The sequence below is a fragment of the Podarcis raffonei genome, chromosome 6 (genome assembly GCF_027172205.1).
Source record: "Podarcis raffonei isolate rPodRaf1 chromosome 6, rPodRaf1.pri, whole genome shotgun sequence".
Lineage (NCBI taxonomy): Eukaryota > Metazoa > Chordata > Lepidosauria > Squamata > Lacertidae > Podarcis > Podarcis raffonei.
The window spans coordinates 76,724,683-76,737,771 of record NC_070607.1 but is presented as its reverse complement, the minus strand read 5'-3'; the positions used below and the strand labels follow the sequence as shown (position 1 = coordinate 76,737,771).

General features: G+C 43.4%; 1 protein-coding gene across 4 annotated transcripts in view; it reads right to left on the bottom strand.

Annotated features, from left to right (window-relative positions):
- Positions 1–13,089, bottom strand: part of SRC (SRC proto-oncogene, non-receptor tyrosine kinase) — an 87,616-nt gene that overhangs the window by 33,861 nt on the left and 40,666 nt on the right. For all 4 annotated transcript variants that reach the window (XM_053394083.1, XM_053394082.1, XM_053394084.1 and 1 more), the window contains exon 2: positions 5,744–5,819. Coding sequence is in view for 1 of the 4 variants with exons in the window: in XM_053394085.1 (XP_053250060.1) it covers positions 5,744–5,745 (2 nt within the window). In the remaining 3 variants the exon portion in view is untranslated. The remainder of the gene's footprint in view (positions 1–5,743; positions 5,820–13,089) is intronic.

Genomic DNA, 13,089 nt, shown 5'->3' with positions numbered 1-13,089 from the left:
AGGGGGATGTAAAAATGGATTGTTAACAGGTGAGAATGTAAAGTTACAATATATTAAGATAAACTATCAAGATTAAAGAAAAAATGGTAAGGATTTGCTGAAACAACTATTGAACTAGAATACAAAAAAGGGAGGTGTGAGGAGGTCAGGGAAACAAGTAAATGAAAGATAAGACATGGAAGGATTGATTTGTTTTTAATTGGTTCTATTTCTTTGTATTTTGTATTTTTTCTTTTTTTTCTTTTTTTTTCTTTTTACTTTTTCATCTTTGTAATTTGTTTGAAACTCTAATAAATATTATTAAAAAACAAAAAATAAAAAGTGCACAACCAAATTTAACAATTTCCAAACTAAAAATTAAGAAACGGATTTAAAGAGGAAGAAAAAAGAATATCAGTAACGCAACAAGACCCCCTAAACAATACTCCACCCAAATTAATCATTTTATTGTGGCAGGAGCTTTTTTTGGGGGGACTAGTTCAATGAAGAAGACCAGGGTCAAAATGTGATACTTTGTGAGTTACATCTGTTCAGTTTCTTGATACTTTGGCAGCATACATTGTTGGTGTTTTTATTCTTTTGCTACTGGATCTTGGAAGATATATATTGTTTGCTTTTAATTGTAACCAGAATTCATAAAATATATTTTTATTTACCATACACATTCACACTAGTTTGTGACAATTTTTGCTCCCATTTTTTTTTTAAATCACATCTACAGTTGGTTGGGATTCATTTCCCTTTTTGTACAGCTCAGTACAATAAACCATCTAATACACAAACATAAAATGGAGAGGGGGAATTCTGATCTTGCTCTCCACCCTCAAAGGCCTGTGCAAAGCGGTGCTTCTTGACCCAGCACTGAAGTGTATACAATGGCTTGGCCAGCTGCGCAAAGCCTCTTCAGGGCATGGGGAGCCTTCATCCCGCTACCCTGAGGAGGCGTTGCGCGGCTATCCCTGAAGCCAGAACAGCGAGAGGGATAGCTGCACAGCGCTCTCACTTGCTGTTCTAGCTTCTGGCTTAGCCCCTCAGTCCCTTCCCCCACCTCCCGCAAGAGCCACGCTCCCTTTAAAGAGCCGCACAGAGTGTGTGTGTGGCTCTTGGGGGCTTCTCCCTCCTCGGATAGAAGCCTGCAAGCGCTGCACATACTCCACACAGCTCTTTAAAGGGAGCACTGAGCAGAGCCTGGGATGCATACAGGCTCTGCTCAGCGCTCCCTTTAAAGAATTTTTTTTCCCTTGCATTCCCCCTCTAAAAACTAGGTGTGTCTTATGGTCAGGTGTGTCTTATGGAGCAAAAATAGGGTATTTCTTTATCCAGAGCATTTATTTCTCACTCTTCAACCAGAAAGGTTCCCAGGCACTGGAGGAGGAAGAGGCATGTGGGGGGAGCACACCGCCCCCGGCAGCGCAATCCTGGTGGGGTACTATCGCAGCTGCCCCTTCCCACGCTGGGCGCCACGCCCCCACGGGCGGCACACCACGGCCCTGGGATGTGCCCCAGCCCCGCCTGCTCTCCACCCCCCCCCCAGTGCCAGAGCATGAAGCTCCGCCACTGCTCCCAGGGCAGCTGACCTTTCAATAAAAATAACACAGCCCTTGCCTTCAGAATTACAATCTAAAATGATCAGCAACGCAAAAGGAAACGCAGATGGGGACAGAAGTGGGGGGGGGGAGCAAATTCTTGGATTACTAAAATAATGTGAAGTGTTTTGAACACTTGCAGATTGCTGTTGTTTGAGATTGAAGAAGAATAAACACAGAACTTTCTGCACTGTAAGCAAATTATGGAACATTCATTCTTGGCTCCTCCAGTGCGTAACAGCCATCAATAGAGTTGTGATTTATTTCATGATTTTGAAAGGCACCTAAGCTAGTAGCTGCTTTCCATATCATGTGACAATTAGAGCTCCTGTGGTGAGCATATCTTAGGTTTTAAATCTGAAGGCACCAACTCAGTGGAAGGCGAGGGAAAGCTCTTGTCTTGAGGAGAAGAAAAAACACAGTGTTTTCAATCACAAAGATTGTACTCACACAGGGCCTTTTTTCTGCAGTCTATTCAACACATGAAGGCTAGGGCAGGCCTTCCACTGTGATCCTGTCCTCACTCTTCATCCCTCAGCAAAATGTGTCCAGCCAGTGTCATTTGCAATTAACGGCTTGAGACTCTGGAAAGCCATTGCCAGTCAGAGTCGATAATCCTGGGCTAAAAGGACAATAAGACCTGGTAGCGTCTTGTGATCCTTGCAAAACGTCAACTCCCTTACAAAGTAAACTTTGATTAAAACTATGATTCTTTGAGGCAACCCAAGGTATTGATGGCCTTAGGCTCTGCGTACGCTGTATCTTTAAAGGACATTTGAAACCCGTTCTTTCCCTCAAAGAATTCTGTGCACTGTAATTTGTGAAGGGCTGCTGGGAATTGTAACCATGTGAGGGGTAAACTACACTGCCCAGAATTCTTTGCAGGAAAGAGTGTGCTTTGTGTGGAGAGTCTCCACCCCCATGTTCAGCCCAGACACTAAGGTCCCACGCCGAGGGCCTTCCAGCGGTTCCCTCACTGCGAGAAGTGAAGTTACAGGGAACCAGGCAGAGGGCCTTCTTGGTAGTGGCTCCCACCCTGTGGAACACGCTCCCATCAGATGTCAAGGAAATAAACAGCTACCTGACTTTTAAAAGACATCTGAAGGCAGCCCTGTTTAGGGAAGTTTTTAATGTTTGATGTTTTATTGTATTTTTAATATTTTGTTGGAAGCCGCCCAGAGTGGCTGGGGAAACCCAGCCAGATGGGCGGGGTATAAATTATATCTTCAATGCAGTTATACAAAGTCTTGCTGCTGAGCTCTGAATCATAGTAAAGCGCCTTAACACTGATTTTTTTAAAATGTGCATTTAAGAATATGATCTGGAGGAATATTTTTTTCTTTCTTTCTCTCTCTCTCTCCTTGGTTTTCATGGATTTATTTCCAGCTCAAGAAACAGACACAGGTGAGAGAAGAGGCTTCAAGGTCAGAGGAAACAACTTAAAGCTCGTTTCCTCAGATTTTCAAAACCTGTTCTGTTTAGCTCAATAATCAGTATATCTAGACTATCAGTCACTTTGGGTAAATGCCAATAGCGGGTTCAGACTTATGCATGACTGGGCATCTTGCACTAAGCTCTTTCTCAGACGGGTTATTGCCAAGCCACTGTTGAAAATGCACTGCTCCGAGAAGACTGAACTCAGCCTTTTCCTTGCTCATGTTTTCAGGGCACTGGGCGCAAAAAATAGGATACAGGGACTGAAAACGAAGCACCGTAGGAATCAAGGAACAAAGGAACAAAAATGGAATCAAGGAACAAAGAATGCAAACTGTAAGAATAACTCTGCTAGGTTAGACCAAAGGCACAAACAGCCTAGCATCCTATTCTCACAGTGGCCAACCAAATTTCGTGAACAGTAACCTAACTACTATAACTCACAGCAGTGGTGTGGTGGTAAATTTTAAAGTGCAGGAACTCATCAATGATGGTTTCCAATGCTATACCCTCTGTTTGTCCCCCACCCCCACCCCAATATATTCTCAAGGTAAAACAGTTTTAAAAATCCACCTTCATTTCGTTTAACATGCCTTTAATTGATTTCACACCTAGTTTGCCAGTGATGTGGATCAAACAGGACTATTAGGTTTTTTTTACACTCTCTCTCGCCATCGTCCCTGCATCTTTATGCCAAGGTGAAGTGGAGTGTAATTGGAAGCAGCCAGCATTCTCAAAAGGCTCGTTTCTGACTGATTAGACATGGCATAATAAGGGAGGCTTTCCTGCAACTGGATTAGTAATGAAGGCGAGCCCAGACTGGCAGAGGCCTCAGGGAAGAGAACTGCAAAGGGACAGAACTCTTTTGAGGCTATTGCTGGAACGGGCTCTGAATTTTCTGCTCTGTGCCCTGATAAGCATGGAAATAGGGAAAGTACTAAAAGGCTGCCTAGTATAATCTCCTTCCATGGAGGCATGGCAAGTTATCTGCCACCAACTGACCAATGCTATCCAGGCCACAATATGTCATAAAGGTAGTGAAGGTATCATCTGGAAAAGTGCCTGAAGAAGAAAACATCCCAAAGGAACAAGGCTACATTCTACTGCGGGGGTAGGCAACCTAAGGCCCAGGGGCCAGAACGCCTTCTCAATCTGGCCCGCGGATGGTTCAGGAATCAGCGTGTTTTTACATGAGTAGAATGTGTGGTTTTATTTAAAATGCATCTCTGGGTTATTTGTGGGGCATAGGAATTCGTTCCTCCTCCCCCCCCAAAAAAATAGTCCCTGGACCGGCCCACAGCTGAAAAAGGTTGCCGACCCCTGTTCTACAGCAGCCTCTAGCCAATCTTACCTGGGGGAAAATTCATTCCTAGTCTCAGATATGAAGAATCAGTTAAGCTCGGAGTATGGACAAAACACTTTTCCAGACTGAAGACACAGCAAGTAGAAGTTGGGCTGTTTTCTGGCACTCTCTCTCCCCCTCCCTCTCTCTGCAAACACCCACTATCCTTTCCCTAATTATGGAAATAAAACTCAAGATCACGCAGGTGTGAGAAAGAAATGTTTCCTGGCCCCAATAGGCCTAAAATGCAAGGCCCTTCACTCCCTATCAAGTTTTCAACAACTTTTAAAGTGTTGAACACTGAGGAGTAGTGGCTGGATAGTTCTGAATGGGCACCAGGAGAAGGGGGGTTGGAGACTGGCTTGGAAGAAGGGATCCAGTGATCTGGAGAAGCCTGAAACAGCCAGGAGTCAGAGGAAGGAGAAGATGCAGGACTGGACAGCGAAGGACAGTTACCGGAGGGAGACAGACAGAGAGGTCAGGCTGGTGTAGAGTCAACGGCTTCCACATCTCCTCCTCCTGCCCCCACCTCTCCTGCTCCACAGACTCCCAGGACCAAGAGGGGACTGAAGAGGGAGGAGCAGGAGCAGGTTTGACGCAGACGAATTCTTTGCCTGCCTGCACACAGCTCAGGTGGGCAAGATACATAAGCTGAGGTTGGGGCCTCTCTGTTGCTGCAACTGCCTCATCAGGTGCACACCTGGGTGCCACATAATGCTCATTCTACACTTGCAAGGAATCAATCCTTCAATGTGGCGGCACATTTACTTTCTCGAACTCTCTGCCTATTAACTTTAGGCAAGTGCCTGTGTTGCATTGCTTTTGACCTGCTAAAAACATAGGCAAATCTTCTCAGACATGAAATTTTATTACCTTTTCTTGTTTTTCGTTGATTAAGAGCTATATAAATCTTGTTAAATAAATAATACACGAAACAAGCAACTTCCAATACAAGGTATGCCTCAGGCTTTGTCACATCTGCTATGTGTATAGTTGGATTCTTGACCTGTAAGTTTCAGTCAGGTCTCTCTGATCTAAGAACTACAGCACAATGTTACATTTTCAACATGCATCAGTATTTGTACATGCTAAAAATTATATATGTTTGATCAGTGCTATTTTTCTAGGAAAAGAGGTGCTTGAACTCGCCATGAACGCCTCCCTTGTTCTCTTAGAATGGCAATGGTGCCCACCTGAGAGGCGCCAGAACTGAGTTCCGGCTGGGAAAAAAGGCCTGTGTTTGATGCTCCAAAATGCATGTCATTTAGTGTGTAAGCAACTCAAGGCTGCTTTTTAAAAGCCACCATTATCATCTTTTTTTAGAGGAGGTTCTCCATATTTCTGAATTGGCAATATGAATTTAGAGAGAGAAATTACTCACATACGCTGTCACCTGACAGAGCTTTCTGTGGCGGACAGGGTGGCAGACAAATCAATCAGCGCAGCTCTCCTGGAATCTACAAAAGAGAAAAACATGGAATGTTAGCCAAAAAACAAACAACATCTGACTACATGACTTACAGCATCACCCTGAGTGTGTGAGGTTGAAATTAAGTCAGAGTTATTTCAATGGGGCTTACTTCCAAGCAAGTGTGCACCACTGTGTGTTGAAAGCAAGCCCCACTTGTCCCATGGGGGATTAAGGTAAAGGTAAAGGGACCCCTGACCATTAGGTCCAGTCGTGGCCGACTCTGGGGTTGCGGCGCTCATCTCACTTTATTGGCCGAGGGAGCCGGCGTACAGCTTCCGGATCATGTGGCCAGCATGACCAAGCCGCTTCTGGCGAACCAGAGCAGCGCATGGAAACACTGTTTACCTTCCTGCCGGAGTGGTACCTATTTATCTACTTGCACTTTGACGTGCTTTCGAACTGCTAGGTTGGCAGGAGCTGGGACCGAGCAACGGGAGCTCACCCTGTTGCGGGGATTCGAACTGCTGACCTTCTGATTGGCAAGTCCTGGGCTCTGTGGTTTAACCCACAGTGCCACCCACGTCCCTTTGATGGGGGATTACTCCCTAGTAAATGTACTTATTTATTTAATCAATTTATATAGTGCCTATTGAAACAAAATATCTCTGTTTGCAAAAGACAATCTAAAATATTCACTAAAAACACATACACAATAAAAGCAAACATTAAAAAGCAAGGCTTGCATCTAAACCACGTTCCATTAATAGATTGTTGAAAGTAGTGGGTTTACGATTGGGTACATCTTTTTCTTAATGCCAAGAAGCTGTGGGGGAGCAATGCAGCTCACTGTATCTTAAGGTCCCTAAATTCACTGATTCCAATGAGCCTACTCAGAGTATGATTAATTTTAGATGTCATGCATTAAAACATGGTGAAATAAGTTGGGGTTTTTTTAAGTGCACAAAATAATGATGGGGAAAAGAATTTTGCCACTTATCAGGAGCGTTAACAATGCTATCATCCATTAAGATCCCCATAAGACTCACAACCTTGTTTCATTCAACGTTCATGACAGCAATAAAAATTATTCTCCTGTTTTATTTCAAATGTTTCTTAGCAGCCGTACGGGTCCCATTCGGAATGGAAAGGCAGGAAATGTTTTAGTCAAAAATATCTGGAAGTGATAGAAGCAATTTTTACTGGAGAAACATCGTGTCCATACATGAGCAGAACTATATGGAGGAAATACTTTGGGATGTCACACTATAAAATATCGCACTATTATTGCTCTCAATGTATCAAATAAATAGTCTTGAACGCCACTCCCATCCCCAAATTGTTCCCAAATTGGCCTAAATCTGCAATTTATATCAGTTTTAAAACAGCTGCCTGACACATTCCATTTTAAAGCAACCTATTTATTGAACATTCAACCTGATTTGCTTGCACAAAGCTTACACAGAGGTTAGATTATATCCAGTCTTCGAGCATTTGTTCTGATTTATTTGTGGCGCAGTTGTAGGACAATGAGCATTTATCCTGATTTGCTTATGGGGATGGTTTCCCATTAATCATTTGTTGATCCCACACTTTTCAATGCATTTCTCAGTGGCCTTTTTAAAAGTGGATTTGTTGCAGCAGGGTGATAGAGCGCATTAATTCACTTTAATGGCAACAAACCTAAATCCCTCCTGCAAAACAAGGACAGTCTGGAGGCACCCTTAAAGGAAATCAGCATAGTACTAAATCTGGCATAAAAGCACAACACAGGCTCCTTGTGAGCCTTCTTTTGTAGATCGTTGAAAATGGGTGGAGGCAGCAGATTGCCTTTCTGATCTGTCATGTGTGAAGAAGGGACAATTCTCTGCTCCACTTCACCAAGTCAACAGGGCAAGAAAAAGAGGTGGTGGCTGTTGGCAGCCCAAGGCTATCAACCAAGCTTATACTGCAGAGCATTTGATGAGGAAAGAATCCTATGTTTATCCAGAGCCCAGAGGGTATCCAGACAGACAGACAGACAAAATACACAGTTATAAAATATGGATACTAGCCAGGGCAACATTCTTAAAGTGCTTTTGCTGCGTTTAATGGGTTCTTCCTTGTACATATCTACCTGCACCTGGGAATCAGGGAGTGTGCTTCTTGAACTGAGGAGTCCCCATCACACTCATCAAACCCATCAAACCCCCTTACCCAGCCTGATAGCAAGAGTAAGGAACAGGGGAGATCTGTTGTGGGATTTCTAAAACCATCTGGCTGGCCACCATCTAAAGAACAACAGGATTACTGCACATGCTTTTATTTGTTACATACCTCACCATTTGCTAGATGGCATCTGCTAATCCTGTTTTTATTTTAAAATGGACTGTATGTTTGAAACCTTGTTTGTCTTGCTGTGTCTGGAAAGTTATAATTGTTTGATTAACACTAATCTGACTTCTTGAAAAGTACGTAACTAACATTGATCATTGTCTTGACTGTATCAGCCAGCTGAAGTTAACAGAGCTTTTTTTTTTTACCCCACAAACCTTTAATAAGAAGAGATGAGAGGTTAGAATTAGAAAAATTGCATCTTTTTTGGAATATATAAAGCATAGTACCTAAAAAGACCGACCTATACATCACAACAACTCTGGTTTGAATTTCGCCTCCATCATGAATTAACCACTTCTTAGTCCCCCACCTGCAACAATATCTGCCTACGTTACAGAGCTATTATAATTTTACTACAAGTTTACGATGTGCTTTGAACACCTATGAGTATTGTTAAAGCAGAAAGTTTCATTCCATGGCACAGGCCTTGTCTTCACAGCACGAATGGTACCAAGTTTGTCTCTTCTGACTATCTTCCTAGGGACATTCAATGGAGGAGAGTCCGTGCCCCTCAAAGTGGTGGTTGCTGGCCCACCTAATAATCTCTGCCCTCAAACCTCCTTCTTAAGTCACCTTTCCCTCAGGACCAGTCAAGCTGGTTTGGCACACTGATTTTGCAAGGCCATAGGCCTAGAAGTGCAAAGAGAATGCAGAAGGGTTGCTAGGCAACTGCCCAGCTTAAAATTTCATCCCTTTCCTGGGCCTAAAGTCAGGCTTCATACTGGACTGAAGGCTTTGGCAGCCTTTTTCTTCCTAGAGAGAATAGCAGGGAAGAAGGAAAGCATTTATTACAGTACCTTCCTGCCTGTCCAAACATGTCAAGGAAAATGGCAAAAAGACAGAGCATGGGGATAAGGAGAGGAAAGAAGGGAAAGCCTTATCTGGGGCTGGGCTGCAAGCCCATTACCTTGAAGGGGGGGGAATGAAGGTAAATTGAAGGTGGTTATGCAAACTTATTTCTCATATCTGTATGGAGTATCTAGATCTTGAGAAATTTGTTGAAGCCAGTCAGCCACAGAGCAGAACAAGCAACCTTCTGCAGTTGCTACCATAGGCAGTCCCTGAGGTAAAGAAAGCAGGAACCAATGCTTATACAGGAATTGTGGTTCTACCTCCTTCTGCAGAGTGCTCTCAAGACACTGCCAGCTTTTTTGTTCCTGCCCCTGTTGTGTGAGATTAGAGCCAAATCTAACAAATGCACATTCTTGCTAGTTAGCATGAGAAGGGGTTAATACCACAGAGCTGTATTGCTGATAGGCAGGTACTCAGGCCATAGAAATACAATTGGTAGAGAGGGCTCTGTGTGGTGTCATTTCCCCTCCTCTCCTGGAAAGGAAGGAGCATATAATACTTCCTTTTCTCTCTCTTCCTTTGACCATCGTTGGATGCAGATATGCCTCTGTTTGCTTCATCTTTAGGTACATGCCTGTAGCTGGTTATAATGTAAATATAAGTATTGCTTATATTTGCTTATATATATCATTGCTGCAAACCAATGCATGACTATAAAGTTAGTAAATTTTACTTTTAAACTTACTTTAGAAGTTGTTGCCTGATTCTTTCTTAAGCAGGGTAAGAACAGGGAGGCCAGCTTACTGTATAGCTGGACTTACTCAAAATAAGGCTTTTCAGCCTAATTCCTATGTTTTAAATTTTGCTGCTAATGATAATATTTTAAAACTCTGTTCAACACACACAGGTGGGAAAATGAGTGCTGCTGGTGGGATTTGCATGCCCCAAAACATATGGGAATAAATGAGTTTGGTCTCCCGAGTGCCTAAAACAGAGGTGGGGAACTACATCTGGCTGAATTCTCAATTCCGTCTTTCCCCACAGGTCAGGTTTGACAGGCGGCTGGGGCTGGTCACCTATCAATCCCCTCACAATGGTGTCAGGTGACCTATTTTGGCCCTGTGTAGTGTACAGTGCTTTGAAGCCCCGACAGTCGGGGCTTCAAAGCACTGTGCACCACTTTCTGTGAGCACTGCTGATCAGCTGATTGTCAGTACTTGCAAAGTACTGTGGGGTGCTGTGCACACAGCCTTGGAGGCACCACCAATAGCAAATCCACAATTTTACCTGACCCACAACTGATGTCAGGTGTAGGGCAGGGTGGCCTGGCCTGGCCTAAACAGCCTCATGGGCCAAAAATGGATGCCTGGTGAGCCTAATTATGCCCCGCCCTTGGCATAGAAGAACTGACGCTCGATTCTAAGGCAGGGAACAGTGACTACAGAGTATTTGTATTCACACTTGTTAACAATTGATATACATACCTGCCAAACTGCCACATTTAGCTATAAAAATCACATTAGGCAGCTGGAATACTTTTAGTTTCTTCAGGCCCCTGTCTATAAGCTCTTTACATTTCTAATTTTTCCGAACAGATAACACCTTTATTTGGGGGAAGTGGAGGAAAATGAGGCCAGATATTAAGTCTGGATTTTGGCAGGAGAAGCAAGTACCCTCTTAATGAAATACCCTCCTATCAAAAACAACAATGGTGCAAATTATGAAGTGATACAGTATCTCAGTAAAGGGCACTAATGAGATGGGCTACACTTTGCACAAATTGTTCCCAGGACACACACACAGCTGAATACTCCCATGGGGAGCAAATAGCTAATATATTATACCCATTAGATGTGTCCTGGTGGGGGAAAAGAAATACTACACTCAGACATTTGTTTAAAACTGGTAACCTTGCACAATGATTATACACTGCAGTAGTGCTTTAGTTTGCGATGTCAATCCTTCTTCCGCCAGTGATTCCCTGCAATTTTAAAAGTGTGCTTGATTAGGAAAAGAAGCAGTGTTTGACTGACAGCACTTTAAGAGGATGGGTTATAATTTGTACTTGACTAATATTTCCCTAGAAATAATTGTACTGCATAAAGACAGGCATTTGAATTAAGTGTTTCCACTAAGGGCTGCAGTACATACAAATGAGGCCTGTCCCCTTTTGTGCTATTGCAATTGACTTTTGAATAAAGGTCATGTCTTAAATATTTGGAGCTGGGGTTGTTGTTTTTTACCTGTGGTGCTGGGGGGAGGGCTGCGTTATACAACGTCAACTCCTGTTTTCATCTATATCACTGGCAAGATAGTTTGATTGTGAGTATCTAGAAAGTGGGACAATTTTTATGGATATTTAACCCCCAAAACGCTAAGACATGAGACTCCAACTCCCAGCTCTAGCCAGCAAAGTCCAACAATGTAGTATGGAGGGGACTACATTGGCCACCCCTTGCTTAGAATGTCGGACTAAGACAGGGGAGACCCCAATTCAAATCCTCATGCAGCCATGAAGCTCATTAGGTTGACCTTGGGCCAGTCACCAACTCTCAATCTAACCCATAATCACAAGAATCTTGTCTCTTGGAGGAAAAGATAAATATTGTTCAAATTAATAAATAAACATATAAAGTTCTAGTATTATGCCACTCTAAGGAACAGTGTGGACAAATGGATTTCCATCTTTTCATACTCTACATGGTTTATAATTGTGTAAATCTCTATTACAATTTCATCAGCACCAGAAAATACTAGCAGCAAGGAGGTGGGATTGTAAAACACGGTAAGCCTAGCAGCACCTTATTTTTAATGGGAAAGAGAGTGATTTCCTGCTTCTGCACCCTCCTGTTCTGATACTGAATAGCCAAGGATTTATTACAAATGTCGCAGTAAACTCTTTATTTGAATTTTTAGAGCACAGCTGACCAGCTTACAGAAAGAGAGTTTGTGCTTGGAAAGCCCAGGAGCTAACTATTTCCCCTCCCCATGGCGGTTTTTAAGCAGTGGGGGATGTTCTGCATAAGCTGAGACATGCATTTTCTCTCTCTCTGAAGGCAAAATAACAAGGCAGACCTTTGCAACTGGTCTCTCACTGCTGTCTGCTACCCACCCTCTACCAAAGCAATTAAAAACAAGACAGTCAGCTGTAAAATGCAGCTTAGACAGTATCAGAGCACAGACAATATCTCTTTCTCCCCCTCCTAACAATATCCTGGTTTGATCCAGGATAAGTCTTTGAAAGCTTCAGCACTCTTAATTTGGATGATCCAATAGATGAGCAAACAGAGCACCAACATGGAAAGAAAAGAAGGGGGGTACAAGGGAGTTAGACCCCTTGAAGGGATCCAAGAAGTCTGTTCACATTCTGCTTATCATTACTGCGACAGTTGTCCCCAACCTAGTACCTTCCAGATGTTTGGACTACAACTCCCATCAACCCCAGCCACCATGAGATCTCCCTGAGATGATGGGAGTTGTAGTCCAAAACATCTGAAGGATTGAGGATGGCTGTTCTGTAGGAACTGTGTTGGGATCAAATCTGCAACCTTGCCATTATCAGCACCATGCTCTAACCAGCTGAGCTGCTTTTCACGGGCAAACCAAGGAAATTGCTCCCAGGTTTCTTTTTCTGTTCTCTCTATGAAAATGGCTGGTTTCACCTCCTCTTTTCTCACACGACTGCAGGTCCAGCTGCCAAAAAGAGAAGAAGGTAGTGGGGAAAAGCCAAGGTGGTGCTTTCCTTGTTTGCTCTGACATAAAACAGGTGGTTATGATGAAGTAAGCTGGGTGAGTGAAACTGCAGGAGTCGTTTCTCCTCGCCCAGAGCACAGGTCAAAAGCCAGGGCTGCAAGGGGAATGTTCCGCTCCAAGTAATCTGCAGTTGCAGTCAGAACTGGAGTCCACTACAGATGCAAAGCATCTTTAAGGAAAACAGCACAAAAGCTAAAGCACTTAAAGGATTCATTAAACCAGTGATTTGCTAAACTGAGAGGCAGATCCCCATTGGAGGCACAGTCATACTTTGGTTCTTGAACGGAATCAGTTCTGGAAGTCTGTACCGCAGTGGTACCTATTTATCTACTTGCACTTTGACGTGCTTTTGAACTGCTAGGTTGGCATGAGCAGGGACCGAGCAATGGGAGCTCACC